The sequence below is a fragment of the Otolemur garnettii genome, unplaced genomic scaffold (genome assembly GCF_000181295.1).
Source record: "Otolemur garnettii isolate 467f Iridium unplaced genomic scaffold, OtoGar3 scaffold00062, whole genome shotgun sequence".
Taxonomy (NCBI): Eukaryota; Metazoa; Chordata; class Mammalia; order Primates; family Galagidae; genus Otolemur; species Otolemur garnettii.
Window position 1 is genome coordinate 2,469,665 of NW_003852457.1, and position 21,342 is coordinate 2,491,006.

The 21,342-nt window shown below is 51.0% G+C and overlaps 1 protein-coding gene across 1 annotated transcript in view; it reads left to right on the forward strand.

Moving 5' to 3' along the window:
- COL22A1 (collagen type XXII alpha 1 chain) overlaps nucleotides 1-21,342 on the forward strand; it is a 249,321-nt gene that overhangs the window by 969 nt on the left and 227,010 nt on the right. Inside the window, exon 2 of the mRNA XM_023514966.1 lies at nucleotides 3,437-4,003. Coding sequence (XP_023370734.1) covers nucleotides 3,437-4,003 — 567 coding nt within the window. The remainder of the gene's footprint in view (nucleotides 1-3,436; nucleotides 4,004-21,342) is intronic.

The following is a 21,342-nucleotide window of genomic DNA, read 5'->3' on the forward strand; positions in this document are numbered from 1 at the left end:
TGTGACTGTGAGAGAATGTGAGGGCATGTGTGTGGGTATATGTGACTGTGTCATTGTGGATGTAAGTTTGTGAGGGCATGTGTGTGGACATGTGTGACCGTGTCATTGTGGATGTGACTGTGTGACTGTGAGTGTGACTATGAGTATGACGGTGTGTGTATGGACATGTGTGACCGTATCATTGTGGGTGTGTGTGACTGTGAGTGTGAAAGAGTGTGTGTGGACATGTGTGACCATGCCATTGTGGATATGAGTGTGTGACTGTGTGTGTGATTGTGAGTGTGAAGGCGTGTGTGTGGATATGTGTGATAGTCCTTGTGGGGGTGTATGTGAGTGCAATAGTGAGAGGGAGAATGACACGGAGCCACCTTGCCACACGTCCCCCTCAGATAATGTGCACTGAGGCTGACTTGATTAGCAAGTCTATGCAGGGTTTGGGGCTAGGGACAGGGCATGGTTGGGACCTGGTTGTCTTATCCTTCTCTGTGAAGGCTTTAGGACACATTCTGGGGAGAAATGGACACAGTGGGGTTCAGCCAGAGAAGCGTTCCGGGACAGTGACCAGGGTCAGGGGTATTTCCTGGGAAGGCCCGGGTGGGCAGGGTTGAGACCTGAAGGATGGCTTTGCTCTCCTGTGCGGGGGACCCTGCTGGGGGAAGGCAGTGGTCAGGGCTAAACACTGGAAATGATGCCTAAAGCTTTACTCCCTGGGTCTCAAAAAAAAAAAAAAAAAAAAAAAGACACCATTTTTTAAGAGATTTTTGCAAAGTTTTTCTATCTGTTTCTTTTCTGCCTGAGCCTCCCGAAGGCAGCTAGCTGGAATAAGTGTGGACATCTGTTTTAAACAAGAGGAACATGAGATTTCTGTGTCCATCAAACCAACCTCAAGTGCACAATTGATGCCCAGGATTATCAAATTTGCAAGTGGACAAGTCCTAGCCGTTTTCTCCATGCCCGCATTTCATGGACTGGACAGTGGTGCCAGAGGGAAGCAGTTACCACCAGGAGTGGCAGGGCCCTCTCCTTCACCAGAGCCCTGGCCAGTCCTTTCTGTCCATGTCATATTCCAACCCAGCCTGTTCCCTGGCCTCGGGGAGAAAATGTGCGCAGGCTCAAGAGGGCCTCTGGGTGAGGCTTCCTGAGCAAATGTAGCTTCTTTAGCCTTAAAACAAATTTGCTTTAGGATTACAGCCCGCAGTGGCCGTCAGTGGCATGATCCTGAACAGGCTGGGGCGTTACCTTCCCAAGGACAAAAGAATGGCCTTTTGTGTCAAGGAGAAAAGCTCTCCAGGAGTTATCTGTGAGTCCACACATCTGGGGAAACACTCCAAAAGCTCTAATCCCGTTAGGGAGTCAGTCCTGCTAAGGCTGCCATGTCACTCAGTGCCGGAATGCAGATTGTAGCTTGGATTTTGACAACTAGAGGGAAAGGGGTTTGGTATGGTGGCTCACGCCTGTAATCCTAGCACTCTGGAAGGCCGAGATGGGTAGATTGCTTGAGCTCAGGAGTTCGAGACCAGCCTGAGTAAGAGTGAGACCCCATCTCTACTGGGAATAGAAAAATCAGCCGGCCATGGTGGTGGGCAGCTATGCGGGAAGCTTGAGCAAGAGGATCACTTGAGCCTTAGAGTTTAAGGTTGCTGTAAACTATGATGCCAGTGCCCTCTACTCAGGGCAACAGAGTGAGACTGTTTCAAAAAAAAAAAGAAAGAAAGAAAGAAAGAAAAGACAAAAGGAAAAGAAAACGAGAGAGAAAGGTAGGTGTGGAGCATTCAAGAGTGGAATTGGCTTAGGCCAGATACTGACGTACATATAGCTTTAGTGTTTTTATTTTTTAACTTAATGTATTGCGTGTAAATATAAAAGCAGAAAACAAAATAGTAAGAGCCACTCTGAATTCTGCCTGCCAAGGTAAGCAGTATTTCCCCGGTGGTTTCTCTCATGCATATATAATTACACACACAGACACATAGGGGAGCACTGGCCTTCTTTACTGACATTCTATCTTATTATACATAATGTTTTATAAATAGTTTTACACCCAACACTGTATTGGAAAAATGTATCCATGTTGGTAAATATGGATACATATTTACAGCAATCAAGTTCAAGGCTGTCTCGTCTTGCACTCTGTGAATACATAATGGATCTTCGCTTTAAGTAATTTTACCTAGGTGAATGTAGACATAAACTTCCCTATATATCCCCCCTCTATTGATCTGATTATTTACTTGGGATAAATCACTAAGTGTGAAATTGGTGGAGCTTTAAAGCCCTGGAAAAAAGTATGACATTTCTCAGGCCACTTGCTGAGTAGACAAATGCATTCTGCTCAAACTCACGTGCACCTTGGGCACCACCAGTCCTATTTACTTTTCCATCTGATATTTTAGCAAAGTGGGTTTTTTTTGTTTGTTTGGTGGGGTTCTTTTTTGGTTTTATTAGCCAAATATTTGTGCTGCGTGTCCCTGGGGGCCTAGGCAGCTGCTACCATTGATGTTCTGGAAGCAGCAAGACTGAGCTTCCTGCTGGTTCCCTTGTATGTTTGCATAGCACTTTGGAGTTGGGAAAACACTTTGGCTCATGTTATCTAACTATAACGGACAAGTAGCTCCATGCACAGGATGGCTGGGAGGATGAGACATTAGTCATGTGGTGCCATATTTGGTTTAATCAGAAACATCATATAGTGTAAATAAAATTTATATTTAAACAAATATAAGTAATGTAATTATATTCATAAAGCATATAGATCATCTATATGGCACATTTTATATTCAAAATGAATGAATGTGACATATTTAAAGTGATTTTTAATGGTAAAATACTGTAAACTGTTTATTCAACCGGGGCACTGGCTAAGTCCATTATGTTCCTCCGTGCAGAGGACCCTGCAGCTGTGGTCACCTGTGGTCATGGTCACTTGCAATATCTAGCTGGAAATGGGTTTCTAGCTTGTCACTGATGCAGGGAATCAGTGCATATATCACTGGCTGGTACAGTCCCACTTCCATCAATAACTAGAGAGAGACAGTGTTTACCTCTGAGTAGATGGGAATATGAACATTAAAAACATCTTCTGGTTGCCTTTTCTGAAGCGAGCATGCATTATTTGTAGTAGGTTTAAAAATAATGAAACAAAAAATGAAGTCATGTTTGAATCGAAATGAAAGTGGAGAGACTGATGGGCAGTGTCTTGGACTGTGGGGGTCATTTTACTGTAATATGATAGCTGCCAGCTGAACCTCTCAGCCATCCAGGGCAAAACTCACTGTTGTTACCATGTGAAGCCTGGGAAACTGAGGCTCAGATGGTTCGGGCAGCCTAACGCCCCAGGCAGTGGGAGGCAGGGCAGGACCCTGTGACCAGCCTTCAAGCCCTAGGGCAGTCCCCCTTTGCCTACGTGTCCTACCCACTCCTCCTCTCTCCCCTGCAGGTTGCAAAACTGTCCATTACGATCTGGTCTTCCTCTTGGACACCTCCTCCAGCGTGGGCAAGGAGGACTTTGAGAAGGTGCGGCAGTGGGTGGCCAACCTAGTGGACACCTTTGAGGTGGGCCCCGACCGCACCCGCGTGGGGGTTGTGCGCTACAGCGACCAGCCCACCACGGCCTTCGAGCTGGGCCACTTCGGTTCGCGCGAGGAGGTCAAGGCGGCCGCGCGGCGCATCACCTACCATGGCGGGAACACCAACACGGGCGACGCGCTGCGCTACATCACCGCCCGCAGCTTCTCTGCGCGGGCCGGCGGCCGCCCCGGGGACCGTGCCTTCAAGCAGGTGGCCATCCTCCTGACCGATGGCCGCAGCCAGGACCTGGTGCTGGACGCTGCGGCCGCCGCCCATCGTGCAGGCATCCGCCTATTCGCCGTGGGCGTGGGCGCAGCGCTGAAGGAGGAGCTGGACGAGATCGCCTCGGAGCCCAAGTCCGCCCACGTCTTTCACGTGTCTGACTTCAACGCCATAGACAAGATCTGCGGCAAGCTGAGGCGGCGCCTGTGTGAGAGTGAGTGCCAGGGGGCAGCTGCCCGGCTGCCAATGGGGCAGGGCAGGGGAGGCCAGCAGGTGGCAGGGGTAGAGGCCACTGTCCCCCCTTCCTGATTCACCTCCGCAGAGAACCTAGTAGCCCGCCCACTTCTGGTGGGCCGTGCCTGTCTTCTCCCTTCCTGAGGCAGGGGTAGGAGGTAGAGGGAGAAGGGGTTTGGGCTTGGTGACTAAGGAGGGCTGCTTCTGAATCCCCACCCTGCCGCTGAGATCCTTGCTGCTCCACATCTCAGTCTCTGATCTGTGTCTCTGGGAGGAGAACATCTCCACGCTGCCCAGAGCTGTTGAAATTAGAGCCTGTACACACAAAGCCCCTTGGAAGAGTCTGGCCGGCAGTAGGATCTCCGTGGGGTTATGATGAGAGATCATGCATGAGACCGGCACATAAAGTCAGTCATTTAGAGATGGTCAGCCGCTGTCTATCCCTGAGGCCAGTCCTGTGACCTGGTCCCCTCTGAGATAACCCTCAGTCTCTTATTTGCCTGGAATTTGTTGATTATGCCTGGGGAGGGGGGAGGGAGGCAGAGGGCTCTGACCTGGAAGTCTGACCTCCAGGGTCCTAGTGGGGTCATTCTGAGGACAGCCCTCTGTCCAGGATGGGAAGGAGGAAGTCACTTTCTCATGACTCCATCTCTGCATCTGCCCATTGGATTGAGGTGGCATTTGTCCTTCTTGGGTCACAAAAGGATTAGCATTGGCAAGTAACTTTCCCCTCCAGGACCAGAAGGGGCTGTGCTTTGAGGCAGGCTGGGGCTGGGAGCAGAGTCTCAGCCTCTTGTCATGCTTGTTACTGCTGGGCACCGAGCTGCTCCCAGGGTGACACCTCTGCCAGGGAGGGGAAGGACTTCGGGTAGAGATTTTCAACCAGTGTGCCCTGAGAGAATCTTGGGCGGGCTGCAAAAAATTTTAAAGACCATTAATTAAATTATTTTTGAAAGAACTTCAAAGCACAGTAACCTTATTCTTTTTCTTACTCTTTTTTGATCAGCATAATTTAAGTGTGCCAGGGAAGTTTAACTGTAGGTTCAAGTGTGTCCTGAGATGAAAAGGTTGAAAAACACTGCCTCAGAGGCTCAGGCAGTGGTGAGCGGCGGGTGGTTGGGGGTAGCTGCCTATGACTCAGCAGGGTCCAGTCCGGTCCAGGGAATGGACCCGGCTTCAGGCTGGGGAGAGCACAACTGAGCGGTTTCCAGGGCTGGGATAACTCAGGACCAGCTGAGCCCTTTCCAGGACCAGGACAGCTCAGGGCTTTTGTACTGTGACAGGGCTCTTGTCTCTGTGTTGACTCTTTTAATCTCCACTTATTTATTCATCAGATACTAACTGGGTATCTACTTTTTGTGTGGCTTTATGCCAGTTTCTAGGTTATAATAAAAGAGAAGATACATCCTGCCTTTCAGGGGCTCATAGTCCAGAAGGCAGGATGCGTAAGACAGGAATGTGATACAGTGAGGGTGAACTTGAATAAAGGTGCAGTGAGAGTCTCCTGGGCAAGCCCCTTCCCACCCCCTTCTCCTCTGTGGCCATCACTTCCCATTAGCCTGACCCCATCTCATACCAGCCAGCAAAGGGGCCTCCTGATTCACAGTAGCCAGCAGGGCAGGGAGCAGAGCAGAGAAGGAGAGAGAGGTCTTGCCGGGGACACCTGGGGATGCTAATGCAAGACTCAGTGAGTCTCAGAACTGGTGTGCACACTGTCCAGGGAGAGACTGTCACCCAGCAGTCCTGGGCCTCAGTCTGATTGGACAGGGCAGGTCAGGGACTATTCCTAGCCCAGTCAGTGGCCTGGGAGTGGAAATGGTTGAGTACACTGGGCCTAAACCATGTGACCTTGTGTAATGTTTGGGACAGGAGTTAGTTACCGCCTCAACTCCCTCAAGGGAAACTGGGGCGGGGGGAGTGTTACCAAGATAAAGGGAAACCAGTGCCAGCCACCCCAGTCCGCACATGCGTCCATGGTGACAGCATCAAGAAAAACCCAGACTCTCTACAGCCAGGCTTCTCCAAATGCCTAAAAAAGAAGCAAGAGTTAAGTTACCACTCAGTCCTCTGAAGGAATCAGGTTTTATAAGTACAGCTGTGAGATGAAGCGGGCCTTGTCTATTCTGCTGACAACCAAGATGAAATGGCTTCACAAGGGCCTCAGTTAGAAACAAAGCAAACAAAATAGAAGAGCTAACAGGAGCCTATTAGACAACAGCCAGTGAAGATTAATCAAGGAGCATCACAAAATTCAAACACCGGAAACCTCTTTGTATGTAGAAGATTCCTGGGGAGCCCTTCTGAAGAGGGGCTTCAGATGGATGATCTGGAAAATCATAGACTGACACTATCATATTTTTTAATAGGCTGATAATTCAGTTTGCTCCAACCCATTTGATTTTTCTTTCAGGCATTCAACAATTATATAGTATAGCAGCCATTAGATTGGCTCTAACCCATTCCTTCACTCAACAACCATGCATTGCATCAAACCTTCAATCAATTTGATCACTCAGTCAATCAGTGGGCTCATTCATTCCTTCATCTGACAAACACACACCAGGTGACCCCTCTGGTGCCCAGGGTCTGGCATTCTTTTTGTCCTTAAGAAACTCTTGTCTGCTTGGTGTGGCAGGAATGTGGCAGCCAATTACACAACTGAGTGTGTAATTTTATTGGTATATTGGTTCATGTGTCTTGTGTGTCTGCCTTCACCACTAGGTTATGGCTTCACAAGTCTGTTCCCTGTGGTACCTCCGTGTCCAGAACAGAGCCTAGAACTATGAATTCCTCCATGTTGTTGTTTGAAGGCTGTCAAAGGCAGTGGCCTGACGACTGATTCTGTGCTTGCTCTGGTGATGTGTACGTTAGGAACACTGTGCATCAATCTGTTTCACCCCCACAACTGCAGCAAATCTGAAATCGTCTCCAACAGTAACTAAAATTTGTAATGTGTGCATATTTTGGTGAGGAGAGACAAACGGTTAGATTTTCACGTTTGCTGCTGGTCTAGATAAGGCAGTTTGGCTAGAATAGGCTGAATCATGCCCAAAATATCCCCTCCAGTGGCATATGGTGGTGCACATCAGTAGTCCCAGCTACTTGAGTGGGAGGCTGAGGCAGAAGGACCACTTGAGGCCAGGAGTTCTAGACCTGCCTGGGCACCACAGCGAGACTCTGTGTGTAAAGGCAAACCTTCTCCTAGGGTGAGACAGATGGGGAGGAGAAGGGCCCCGACTGGACCCTAGTCCGGATGGCCGGGATGGAGGGAGTCTGCTGTCTGCTGGCACCAGATGTTGACAGTACTCGGCGTTGCATTGTCCCACTCTGTCCCCATCCAGCCCTGTGAGGTGGCGTTGACACTGACATTTTACATGGGAGGACACAGACGTTCCAGCCTGTACTGTCCAACAGGTGTGGCTGTTGAGCCCTGGAAATTGGGCTGGACCACAGTGAGAAGTACCACCGTGTGATATACACACTGGAATCTTAGTAGAAAATATAATAAGAAATTTTGTAGAAAATCTGGAAAAGAAAATGAAACATGTCATGAATATTTTTATATTGAAATGATAATTTAGAAAATTAGTGTTAAATACAACATAGTATAAAATTTCTCCTGTGGGCTTTATTTTTTTTTTAATGAAAACGTAACATTACGTATGTGGTTCCCATTTTTGTTTGCCTGTTGCTTCCCTCAAGGTAAAATGGCAGCTGCAGGTGCATCTGGCTGAGGCTGCGGTGGGTGGGGCTATTGAATCTCAAGTTCTTGGTCCTTGGACCCGTTATTATCTGCATAATTTTTGGCACATTGCCTGATTTCCATGAATCTTAGCTTTCTCGTGAATCTTAAATAAACATCATTTCTATGCCCCCCGTCACATATAGTAGAGCCCCAATAACATGAGCAGTGAGCTTGCTGGATAACAGCCCCTCCCCCTCTTCTTTCTCCCCTCTCCTTCCTCCTCTCCTTCTCCTGTGGTGTGGAGCTGGCCATGAAAAACTCAACTCTGGTTGCTTCCCAAATCCATGCACTTCCCATCTACTTTGGCCACAGGAAGGAGGAAGGACAAATGTGAGGGCAGCAGGCTCCCCGCGGCTACCTTTAGACGGGAACCTGGGTCCAGGGCCAAGGCATAGAGAGTGAGGGGTCAGCGCCCAGGGCTGGGGACTGTGAGCAGAAGCTGACCTGGTCTGGAAGCCCAGCTGAGAGTGACCCAGTGAGCAGGGAAGGGTGTGGCTGGAAACAGGAACAGGTCTGGGGTTGGGCTGAGTTTCTCTTACGGTGGCCATTGCAGAAGCCCCTTCCAAGTGTTCCTGGGCCACCTGTGAGCCTGTCCCATCCTCTGCTTCTCAGGACCCCAGGAATTTTTCCTTCCATATTGTTCTACAAGCTGTGTTAGAATTTTGCCACCTAAGTCATGACTTCAAATAGGATAAGTCGTGCTAGTAGTTTATCAGCATCTCACACACTTCTGGCTGCGTACTTACACACATCAGGGTCAGTGTGTGCAGCACTCCAAGGTTGGAACTTGCACAGTGAGGCTTCTAATTCATCATTGAGGTGAACTCAGAGGATTAGAGAACTTGAGCTGATGCCCAGAGAGGGCCCAGCCGGCAAGCCGCAGAGTGGGAGTTTCTCCTGGGTGCTCTTGACACCAGGTCCTGAGTCCTTACTGGGAAATTTTGATATTTAGGAAATATCGTCAAATCCATCATTTCATTGCACTCTCACTGGTTAGCCCCTCTAAGCGCATTTTCTGGTTCTTCATATTTTATAACTGGTGACACTGAGACACGAAGTGGGGAGAAGTGCTAAGTTTCCTTTCCAGGGGTCCAGAGGACAGGTGCTGGACTGTTCCCTCAGCCAGGATCTGCTGCCTGAGCATGTGAATCCTTTCCCTCACCTGGCCTGTGCCCCAGCATGGAGGGTACAGGACATGTGTGTCCACCTGTGCTCCATTACGGAGCCCTCCCTGTGGAGTGCCTAGCAGAGGCCTGGCTCACAATAACCTAATCCTGTCTTTTAGCTTTGGGGACTGGGGCTGTCATCATGTCAATGACTGAAGCTAATGTGAAGAAATCATTATCTGCTTTTATAAATGAGGGGATAATGCAGATTTGTTAGCATGGCAGCCGCACGGGACATGGTATTATTAGAGACGCATTTCAGGCATCATGCCCTCTGTGACCTCCGCAGTGGCCTCCCCTAAGGTCTGCCCTAGGACTGGTGGCTCAGTGTCCCCTTGGCCTTGGGCATGTCAGGGTGTCGGCTCTTGCTTCCCTGTGGCCTGACAGAGGTCCCCAGGGGACTCAATCTCAGCCTCAGCTTCCTGCAGTGTGGGGCGGAGGCTGCGGATGGGGCTCAGCCCAGAGCATCAGCTGTAATTAAGCGCTTTCTCCACCCCAGGCACTGTGCTGCCCACAGAAAAACTTTATTTAGCTTATCGGGCCACTGTGAGTGAGTCTGTGGAATGCTGGCCGCAGCTGAGGCCTCCACCTACTTCTATTTTGGGGATACTCTATGGTGGTCCCTTCTCCCTGTCCCCACAGGAAGGGAGCCCTTTGGTGAATCCTGTCGTTTAGCTTTTGGGCATTTGGGCTGGGATGTTGGTCAAGACTGGGGGAGAGAAGGAGCCTGGCCCAGGCCTCAGGGTGCTTTTCTCCGTCCTGGCTCCTGGCCTTCCCCTAATCTCTCTCCCCTTGTGTTCACAGCCTGCTACGTTGCTGTTCTGATGAGAGTTTTGACCACTGAATGCTCCACTTTTCAAATAGGCCAATTACTAGGTCACTGAAAAATCCATTTTGCACTTTTGTAATGAGAAGTAAAAAGTAAATCACACAACTTATTCATGTAATTGGGAGGGACTAAATAAACATTTATAGATGACATCTAGCAACAAGGGTTGTTTTTATATACTCTTGCTATATATTACTGGGTTATTTTTTCCGTGTGTATTTATTGCGCCCTGTTATATGCCAGGCATTTTCTGAAGCAGGAGGGCTACAGGACATACATGACACTACTTTTAGGGTGACGCTTGCCAGAAAGGAAATAAAGGCAGTCAGGCAGTGGGCAAGCTCATTGCCTACAGTGGTGAGTGCACCAAGGGTCAGCCAGGCACGTGACCTGGGCAGCTCAGCCTGGGAGGTGAGTGGAAGGCCTCTGAGTAGAGCAAGATCCTTGTACTTAGAATGGCCAGAAACAGCCTTGTAAGCCACAATTCATAGGCTGAGAGTTCCAGGCCCAGTGAACAGTGAAGGCAAAGGGCCCCAAGTCCAGGTTGGGGCGGGGAGATGAGCCACGAGGGAGCATGCTCAGTGGGGGTGTGTAGCTGTCCCATTTGTAGGAGGCAGGACTTGAGCTTGGCTCTGTGGCTTTCTCTCCCCGGCTCACACAGTTAGGCCAGGATCCTGGGTCAGCCAGAAGCAGAGTCCACACTGGTCCCTGCAATCATCTTCCCCTTTGAGGACACAGCCCAGAAGGCCCTGGGGGAGGGCTTGCAGGCTGGCTGCTCTGGGTGGCGTGTGTGGACTGGGAAATTCTTAGGCATCCTTTCCCTCTAAAGAGAGTCTTGTAAAGCCATAAAAGAGGTACAGCCTGCTGGTGGCATTGTCCCCTGGGGCCATGCCTTCCTGACTACACTCTTGCTCTGTCCCCACATCCCTCTGCCTGGCTGGAGGCTTCACGGTCAACTCAGGATGCACACACCTCCGTGTGCACGCACAGCACACTCACACCTCCGTGTGCACGCACAGCATACACACCACACATGCATTTCACACTTACCACACACGGGCGCACATCACATCCCACATGCACACACGTCACACACACGTATACACATCACTTGCCATGTCAGTATACATCACACACCATACACCCCATGTACACACACTGCACACACATGCCACACAGACACACCACACACACATACAGGGACACACACATCTGGGGGCATGTATGTGACCACACAGTGACCCGCCCTGCTGCTCCCTCTGGGTGGACCCACAGACCTGGGGGGGAGCAGGCAGCAGCGGCAGCTGTGGGTTGGGAGCTGCCACGTCAATGCCTGTGGCTTGGCACTTGGGACCACGTCAGCTTCCAGAACCAATTCCTTCTGGGCCCTTCTTCCTTAAAGGTCGCTGGGAGTTCCTCTTGGGAGAACTTACTATGATTGAGGTCACCCAGAGGAAATGGTAATTGAATTATTTAATTCCAATTATATGCTGTGAAATTTTAGGTGAAAATTATTGAAAATGATGGAAAACTAAAACCCACTCATCATTTATTTTTAATTTGTGTGCCTCAGGGAAGAAAAATACTGTCTTGACTCTTCACAGTGAGACCCAAGCCTGGAGATGACCCCGGGAATCCCTTGGTTACTGTCTGTGCCTGATGCACAGTGAGACCCAAGCCTGGAGATGACCCCGGGAACCCCTTGGTTACTGTCTGTGCCTGCCTCCTGTCTCTGCCTAAAACTGTGTAACTCATTATTAGAGCCACAGCAGCCTGTTCAACACAAATGCTTATGCCTTGGGCTCATCACAGAGCAGCTGTGCCCCCTCGCACCTTCTCTAAGACAGATGTATCTCGTCTGGCTGTGAGACCCTGCACCACCATCGCTCTGTCATTCCCAATTTATCCTTCATTTTGCTTCTAGGCGATGGTTTATTATGACAGTGCAGTGTGGGAACCTCTTCTACTGAGCGCTTTCCATGCCTGTGACTTTTCCTGCAGGTGGGTTTCTAGTGTCTGGGAATTACTCAGCGCACCTTGCAGGGAACATGAGGACCTAGCGTGCTGGTGCTGGAAGGTGCTTGTATGATGATGGCCCTGAGCACACACCCATACTGTGCACATTTACACACACACACGCACACTTTATTCACTTACATATGAGTGTTTACATATCTATATATGACGCCAGTAAGTGACTGAATAAGTACCTTTTACTTAAGGGCAGCGTTTCTGAACTTTTTTATTATCCCCAAAGAAGCTTGTGTATGTATTTTTTTAATTGCATCCCTTATCTGAAATTGTGCATCTGGGCATACTGCTGGTAGGCCTGGGAGGGCCCAGGTGTGAAGGCAGGGCCGACTGGGCCTGGAACCCTGCCTTCTCTCCCTCGAGGCCTGGGTCTTGATGGCATTGGCTCAGCCGGTGGACTTGGGCCTAAAAGTTTGCTCTAATCCAAGCTTCTCTGTTTATTTTGACGGATTATTCTCTCGAACTTTAATTTTCCCTATAGTGAAGACAACACTGCTACTCCTTGATTTCCAGAACAGAGGACACAGGCACATGAATGCCCCATTTGTGGCTGGTGCCCTGGCACATTAACTCTTGTTACCAGTGTTGCAAAGACCACCAGGCTGGTGTCAGAGGGTTGAGGGTCTGAGCTGCTTGTCCCGGGAAGTGAGTCAGGAGGAGCCTAGAAACTCCTCTGTCGGGACTTCGCTGCAGGGAACTGTCCGTTCAGGAAGGAAGAACTCCTGTGACCTGATGTGTCAGACCACCAATGACAGCTCACAGGACAGACCCAGCCTGCCATCAGTTTTCTGTAAATTAAGTTTTATGGGAATTTCCACATTGTCTTTGGTGGCTCCTTTCACACTGGAATGTCAAGTTGAGTAGTTGCAATGGAGGCCACGTGGACCAAGGGCTGAGGTATTTACTGTCTGGCCCTTTCTGTAGAAGTTTGCTGTCTCCTGATTCTGTGTTCTGATGTGATGACTCAGAATCTAGTTGCTGCTACTCGTGAGGGCCCCTGGGACATGTGTGCGGGGCCTCAGTTTCCTCATTGGTGAGTGGAGGTGGGCTCCATTGTAGAAGCCTCCTTGGTCCTTCCCTTCTGTGCTTCAGGTGGCATCATGCATGACCAGCCGCCCCCCAAATAACAGCTTTCCTGGCTTGTCATTTTAAGGGTTGCTCTTGTGTTCTTGACACCTTCTTATGCTCCTTATACCCCCTACTCTTGGATGTGGATTAGTGCGTCTGTGAGACTAGATAGGGTTGGAAGTCAGGTAAGATTTGCACATGCCGCTTGCTATGGCTCAGCTATGGGGACTTGTGCCCACCATGTCACTCTGTCCTTGGCACCATCCCCAGTAAAGAGCAGACTGTGCCCACACAGGTGTGAGGATCTCACTTACTGTGGTCATGCTGTGCCCAAGTGTGCCAACTCCTGGAGGTCTGACCGTGCATTTCACATGGTGGTTTTAGTTTTGAGTTGATAAAGGGATAAAGTATAGTGGCTGCCACCAAATTGGCAGTTGCAGAAAGTATGTATATATGGACACTCTCTATATAAGTATGTCTCTTTATAAATATACATGTATATAATTAAAGTCATGGTGAAATTCTGCATTTCTGAGCAGCTCTGACGCCCTGCAGCTAACCCCGTCTTGGCTGAACTTGTCTTACGCTTGTCAGGCAGTGGGTGGGGACCCAGGGTCACCTTATGTCTCAGAGCTTTTCAGAAGATGTGGTCGACTAATTGCAATGTTTCCGATGCAACCTCACACTTACGGAAGATTTGAGGGAGGACAAGTGTCAAGCCTGTGTGTTGTAGTGACTTGTTTACAGTGAAGTATTGGTCTGGTCTCATCCCTTTGATTACATTGACTCTGGCTTCTTTGAATTTATCCACACACAAACACATGCACAAATGCCCACACTTAGCCATGTGGACACACTCACAGATACACAGCGCGCTGCCTCACAGGCACCAGTGCTCACACACGCCCTGCACGCACCCCGCATTTACACATACACAGAGGCTGACCTACATGAGCGCACACACGCACACACACACACCAATAAGCCTGGAAAGGGCTGTTCAAGTAATAAAGACCCCTTCCTTCTGTCCCTCACCCCAGAACAGTCTCCTGAAAAAAAAAAATAGCTTCACTAAAAATCTGCGTGTGCTTTGTGAGTGTCTGTGGGCTCTTGTGTAGTAAGTACCGACTCCCATTTTCTGGAAATCAGACCAGTCAATTTTGCTTGATGTGGTTTCCGACACACAGACAGGATGTCTGCTGGTTTATTTATATAAGGTTCTTACTGACATCAATCTAACGACAGGGGTGAGAGTGAATGGCCAAGGAAGGGGAGCTGATTAGAGCAGCTCTGGTGCTGCCCTGTGGGAGTCTGGAGGGCAGGCTGCTCTGGGCCTCTCATGGGGTAAGTCCCGGGACCCCTCAGCACCTGCCAGTGTGTGTGTTTTCTGTTGCCGACATCTTCTGTCTTGGACCCCAAAACCAGGAACACAGAGACTCTTCCTGCCTTGTGCTCAGATTGGGCCGGAGTGACACGCTCCTGGGCTGGGAAGGGCTGAGCTGGTCGATGTGAGGCCATAGTGTGCGGCCAAGCACCTTTGCCATGGCCTCTGTGCGTCTGGGCTGAGCAAGCTGGGCCAGACCATGCTGCACTCGCTGATCCGCCCTCACCGTGAGTGGCCCGGGGCAGGGGGCGGGGGGCACAGGAGGCCTGCAAACTGCCTGTGCTGCTATCTGTAACTGAGAGGCAAGTGTAAAGGGGCCTAGAAAGTGTGTCCTCTTCCTTGCTTGATGAACACACCTGTGTGACACGTGGGAGGCAGGTTTGAACTCAGAGTCCCCGGACTCCTCAAAGCAGTGGTTCTCGACCTTCCTGATGCCGCGACCCTTTAATACAGTTCCTCCTGTTGTGGTGACCCCCAACCATACAGTTATTTTCATTGCTACTTCAGAACTGTAATTTTGCTACTGTTATGAATCACAATGTAAATATCTGACATGCAGGAGACCCCCAAAGGGGTTGCGACCCATAGGTTGGGAACCACTGCTTGAAAGTGATGTGGAAGGATATGGCGGTCCAAGCCCCGACCCCCGACCTGCAGCTGGTGCCTCCTCCTCACAGCTGCTGCTTGGTCTCACCCCAGGGACGGCATTGTGGGCATGTGTGGGAACACCCTGACGTAAGGAGCAAGCTCCGTCCACAAGCGCAGATACCTGCCTCCTAGACTCCCCTGGGCCCAGGGGACCCTAGGAGTGACTCAGCCCACTCTCTGGAGAATAGACTGACAGTGAAGCTGAACCTTTAGAAGCAGGTTCAGGCCGCTGTGCAGGGAAGCTCAGGGCTCCAGTTCTGGAGTGTGGTCTACACCAGTGTGTTTCAACTTTTTGGCTTACAGCACACTTGAATCTGCAGCTAAACTTCTGTGGCACATTTAAATTATGTTGATCAAGAAAAAAAAAAGAGTAAAAAAGGAGTATGCTTACAGTACTTAGAACTTCTTTGGAAAATAATTTAATTAAATATCTTTAAAAAAATCTTTGAGGCACACTTAAGATCCTCTCGTGGCACCCCAGTTGAAAATCAGTGGTCTAGAAGATAGGTGAGGGGTCTGAGTGGGCTTAGTCCCTGTCCCTTCTTCCGCCTCTGTGGGTCAGGCCCAGAGAAGGACCTTAAGCCTCACTCTGGGTCCAAGAATGGCATTGCCCTCTATTTTCTCTTTTTGGGGGACAAGAAAAACACAGTGAAGTTGGAAGAATAGAGTTGTTGAAATTCTACAGGTGTGATTGTAACCGTTACTCTGCTGTGTACTAACTCTGTGGATTTGGGCGTGAGACCTAACTGCAGTTTCCTTGTCTGGAAAATAGCACACCAAGATCTCCCCCATGGGCACATGGCACAGATTCACTGAGAAATCGTTATCTGTACATCATCATTCTCCACTTCAGAGAAGGGTTGACACGAGCCCAGAGACAGCAGACTCGTCACGGAAAGCCACAGGCAGCAGACCCCTTCATGGAGCCCAGTGCCTCTCAGCGCCCATTCTGGAGTGCATTCTCTCCCCCATGACTGTCCCCTGTGCCCGATTTCCTCCCAGGAAGGGAAGGTCACCTGTTCAGCCTCAGGTGACCACTGTGTGTCAGGACTCAGGCCAAACAGACTGCAGGGACTTCAATCCACTTGCCCCAGAACCACCACCAACATGGAAAAGGGGTGCTCTGGGGTGAGGGCGGGCTGCGCAGGCGAGGGTCAGCCCTTCACTTTCCTCCCTGTCTCCAATACACTTGACAGGAGAGTCCTCTCTCGGCGAGGGGCAGTTAGAGATGTCTCGGTGGCAACCCTGGCTCAGCAACAGATTATTTCATTTTCTAGTACATGTGTGTAACCAGCCTGGGCAATGCATTACATCATTAGACGGGCAGCAGGTCTTGGGCACAGGATGTCCAGGGCTCCCTGGTCCACAGGGTTTTGTTGATTGGAAGCCACAAACGGCCTTAAGCATCTACAAAGAAAGAAAGAAATGAGAAGCCGGTAAACCTGCAGTGAGGACTGTTAAAATCTGGGTTAGGAGAAGATTTTATTTTATCTTTGAAAACATCTCGTCTGGGTGCAGTGGCTCACTCCTGTAATCTCAGCACTCTGGGAGGCCGGGAAGGGTATATTGGCTGAGCTCAGGCATTCAAGACCACCTTGAGCAAGAGCGAGATTCCATCTCTACTAAAAATAGAAAAACTAGCCAGGGGTGGTAGCAGATGCCTGTAGTCCCGGCTACTCAGGAGACTGAGGCAGGAGGATGGCTTGAGTCCAAGAGTTTGAGGTGAGCTATGCTGTGACCTATGACACCGTGGCACTCTACCCAGAGCGACAGAGACTTTGTCTCAGTTAAAACAGAAAAAAAAGTTAACTCCGAGGACTTGTGGTTTATGTTATGCTTAAACACTTGGATGATGAGGCTGATGGGCCTGGATTGGAATTCCTGTGTTGCCTTCATCATCTCTGTACCTACTGCTCAACCTTGCGGGCTCAGTTTCAGTGTCTGTAATGTGGGTACAACAAACTGCCATTACCTGAAGATGAGACGCATGGAATATAAACAGCGTGGGGCGTGGTGCCTGGTGCTGGCACTTGTCCCCCCCTTTTCTGATGGATGCCCTCGTGTCTTTGAGGCTGTCCTGTGAGCTCTCTGACTCAGTTTCCTCATCTGAAGCATGGGATGGTCAAGGAAAATCCTTTCCAGGTTTGCTGCAGCCATGTTACTCCTCGGTCCAGGAAATGTCACTGTGAGTGGGAGACTCCACAGCCCTCATGACAAATCAGTGAGGAGGCCGGTGCTCATGGTGAAGGAGGGCCGTTAGAGCTGCGAGTTGTGAGAAGTGCTCCGGGGACATATTCAAGGGCTGTGCTCAGGTCAGGGGGTCAGGGGACCCCTACGAGGATGCAGCGGGGCAAAGGGCAAGGAGAGAGTGCTCCAGCTGGAGGAAGCTTTGTGTGAAGGGCTGGTCAGGACTGGCCTCAGCAGGACCACTAGAAACTTCTTGAGTAAAGGCAGGCACGTGGACAGAGGGGGAGGGCGGCATGGACAGAGGCTGTGTCTGGAGGGTGTCCCGGCCATGGAGAAAATGTGGAGTTTTTTCCGAGTAGAATGGGAACCCTTTGAAGAGTTTGTTGTTTCATTTTAAACTTTGCAGTGAAGGATACACAGGCCATGTCTTAGTATACAGCATCTTCACACGCCGTGTCTACCGGCTGCCCTCTGAGGCAGGAGAGGGGCGTGCCCTGTTCATGTGGCACATCCACCTTGCTGTCAGGTGGGACATGCATCGCTGTTTGGGGACAGAGAAACCAGGAGAGCCCTGAGTGGCAAAAGCGAATGCAGGCGAGGTGGGCACAGGGCAAGTGTGGGGGGTGCATCCCTGAGACGGTGGCCGCTGTCCCTGTGGCCTCACTCAGGTAGTGGTCGTGGATACAACAGTATCTGAGGGCCGGCCCTGTGCCAGTGCAGAGACTGGCTGGGACTATAAAACATAGACAGCGCCTGCCTTGTGTGCCGTTTCCCTCAGAACCATCACATGAGCAGGAGGCAGCACGTGGTGGGGGCCACTTTGGGTGCCTCCAGCTGGTTCTGTTTTCGGAGCACTGAGCAGAGACGTGATTTGTGCACAGATGGGGAGTAACTTAGGGTCAGTGCTGGGAACAGCTCAGGCTGTCTGTGCCTTCTTCATGCCAGGCGCTCCCCTTCTCTGGTCCTGCTTTCATGTGGGAAGTCCCATCTCTCCAGGGACTTAGGGAAGGGTCTTGTTAGCCCTCCCCTGGATTCCTGTGATAGATTTTCAGTTTGTCACCTCTCTGTCCTCAGCTGTCCCCTCCTACTCAGAGTCCACGTAGGGAAAGTGGCTTATTTTTCTCTCCTCACCTGCAGGCTGGCTTGGCACCTGTCCCACCAAGATGCCAAGCTGCCTGTGAGGTCCTGGGGGTCTCCACCACTCGTCCCCAATACTGCAGCAGCTCAGGGTTGGAGGTGATGGACTAACTGGCAGACTAGGTGTGGGCAGATGCTTGCTCGGCCCCTGGGAGTCCATGGTTGGAATCTCCAGGGGAGAAGAAGGTCACGGGTGTGTGTGCCACCTGGTGTGGTCAGCACTGCTCTGGCGCTCCCTGCAGTTTCTCACCTCCTGGCCCTGCTGAGACCCTGAAGGGCAGGTGTTGGGAGTTTGGTTTGGATCCTAGAGTTGAGCACATTGGGTCTGGAAAGACGGTGGATTCTGCACACTTAAAGCACAAGGCCCCCTCCCTTAAGGAGCAAACAGAACAGAGGTAGAGAGGAAAGAGCCTAAAGAGATGTCTGACTACCGTGAACTGTTGACATTAGGACCCAAGGCTGTGAACTTGGGTCAAATGTAGGGGAGGTTTTGCTTTTATAGCACTAGAAACCGTGTGCTGTCATTCTCAGGAAAAGTTTCCCATCAGACCCCTGTGTCTGCGGAAGTGTGTGAAGCTGTGTCCCTCAGCAGGCGTTGCCCTGGGCTTGGTGTTCTGGAAGGGGGCTGGGGTGGCACCTGTGGTAGGGGTCTGGGCCCAGCCTGGCTGTGTGTGTGGGTCTCACCACGAGGCAGGTCCTCTTTATGGTCATCTGATTCCTTGTCTCTGGAGCGAGAGGACGGGACCACAGGGTCATTCAGACGTTCTCCTGATCTTGGTCTGGCTCTACATGGTCGGATGTTAATTCCAGAAAGAAGTGCCTTTCTCTCTTGTCCCTCGCAGCTCCCTCAGCTGTCAGCCTTCCCTCCCTGGCCACCTGCAGCTGCCAGGCTTTTGGGAGTTCATGATAGAGCTTCCCTGCACCCCCAGATTGGCTGTTCCCCTGAGCCCCAGGTGCCTCCTCTGTAAAATGAGGAGATGGAGGGCAGGAGCTGCATAGACCTCGGTGTCTGGTTAGAGCCCTGGGAGGGCAGGTGGGCTGTCCTCCAAGTCCTGCTTGGCAGGCCCTGGCCCTCATACCTGAGGGGGTCAGAGCTGTGGGGAGCTGTGAGTTTGGGCACCCCAGGGAAGCTGAGTGAGCCCCTCTGGGAGAGGAGGGAGCAAGCCAGAGGTGGACACCGGGTCAGCAGAGCAAAGCAGGGGTGGGTGTGAGCAGAGGACAGGGCCAGACTGGATAGGAAGGACAGAAAGGGTCTGAATACCAGGCAAGACGTAGGCAGAGAGATACAGGAGGCAGAGAGTATGACAGAGATCTCCCACCAAAGAGAGGGGGCCAGGGTGGAGTGGCGGGGAGGGGATGGCAGGGTACAGGCAGACCCACAGTCAGCTGCCCTGGGTCAGCTACAGGCAGGGGAGCAGCCCTGCAGCCCTGGCTTTGCCTCCCAGCACTGGGCCTATGGGTCAGAGCTCTCACACTTGCCAGGCTGGGGCCCTTTGCCTTGTTGGGAATGTGTCACTGGCAGCAGGCCCTAAGGCTCCAGCAGGGAGGGACTCACTGAGCCATCGTGGGAGTGTGTCCCACATGCCACTCACACAAAAGCTCCTTACTTTCTTTCTCTGTTACTGTCTTCCAAGGCCAGGACGCCCTCTGTGAAATGGCCAAATGCATTCACGTACATGGTCACACAGAGGCACATGGGGCAGGCACCACCCCTCCATGTGTCACACTGAAGGCACACACAGAGACATCTGCACACAAGCATGGCAGGGCATCTGCATCTCTGAAGCCTGCAGAGCTGCCAAGTCCTCCAGGTCTGGGCACCCATTCATAGTAACTTCTGGACCTGGAAGGAGCAGGCCTGTCCTGAAGGTTCCAGCCAAGGCTGCCTCCTCTGCAGATCCCTGCCCCCAGCCCCACTTCCCAGCTTGGAGCTCCTTTGGTTGTGCCCTTGCCTTGTTTAAAGTCTCCATCAAAGAATCCAAAACTCTACCTTCCTGAGCTGTGCCTGGCTCCCAATGCCACCTTCTCCATAGGAGCCACGGCCCAAGCAGGGATCTAAGGTTCCTGCTGCCCCCCTCTCCTGCCAGTAGGCAGCTCAGGGCAAGGTCAGGGACTGTTGGTGGGGGCGGGTGAAGATGCTGAGGCTGCCCTGCCCATGCATGGGGCTGGAGTTTCTCTGGGCAGTGGATTGGTGCTGGTCATGGGCCCTAATGTGTATGATCAGGCTGATTCATAAGAGACCCCCCTGCCATAGCTTTCTAAGAGGATTCCATGGCATGGCCTGCGCAGTGGGCGGGAGCTCCTTGCTTGTGGGGGGTATTTAGGAGCCACTGGACAGGGCGTATGAATAGAAAAAAAGGTGGCTTCAGGAAGGGGGTTCCCATGGCTTTGGGAACCATGGCACTGTCGTGGGTAAGGGGCCTGCTGCACTGAACCCAGGAGAAGGTACAAAAGCAGGAGGAACCCAGGTGTACCCCCTCGCCCCCAGCCCCACACAGAGGTAGTCAGAACACATAGGGGCAAATGCCAGCTCTGCTACCCACCTGCCCTGTGACCTTGGACAAGGAATTTTGCCTCCCTGTGCTTTAATTCCCTCAGATATTCCAAATAAACAAACAATAGTAATAATAATCTCCACCTCGTGGGGCTGTTGGAAAGATTAAATGAATTGATATTTGTAAAGTGTATCCAAAAGGTGATTGTCACATAAACATGCTATGTGAGCATTAGCTCCTGTGAGCTCAGCACTGTACCCCCATATTGGGCATTTCTTATTTCTTTTCATCTATCCTTATCAAAACCCTGAGAGCTGGGTAGCTTCTTATTTTACAAATAAGGAAACTGAGGCTCTGAAGATAGCTAGAGTTCATCAAAGGTCACACATCAAGTTAATACCAGAGCCAGTGCCTTGACTGCAAGTCATCTGAGTAGACCTATTCTCCCTCTCATTTTCACCACCACCTGCATCACCATCATCACCACAATCACCACCATCACCACCAGTGTCACCACTACCTCCACCATCACCACCATCACCACCAGTGTAACCACTACCTCCACCATCACCACCAGTGTCACCACTACCTCCACCATCACCACCATCACCACCAGTGTCACCACTACC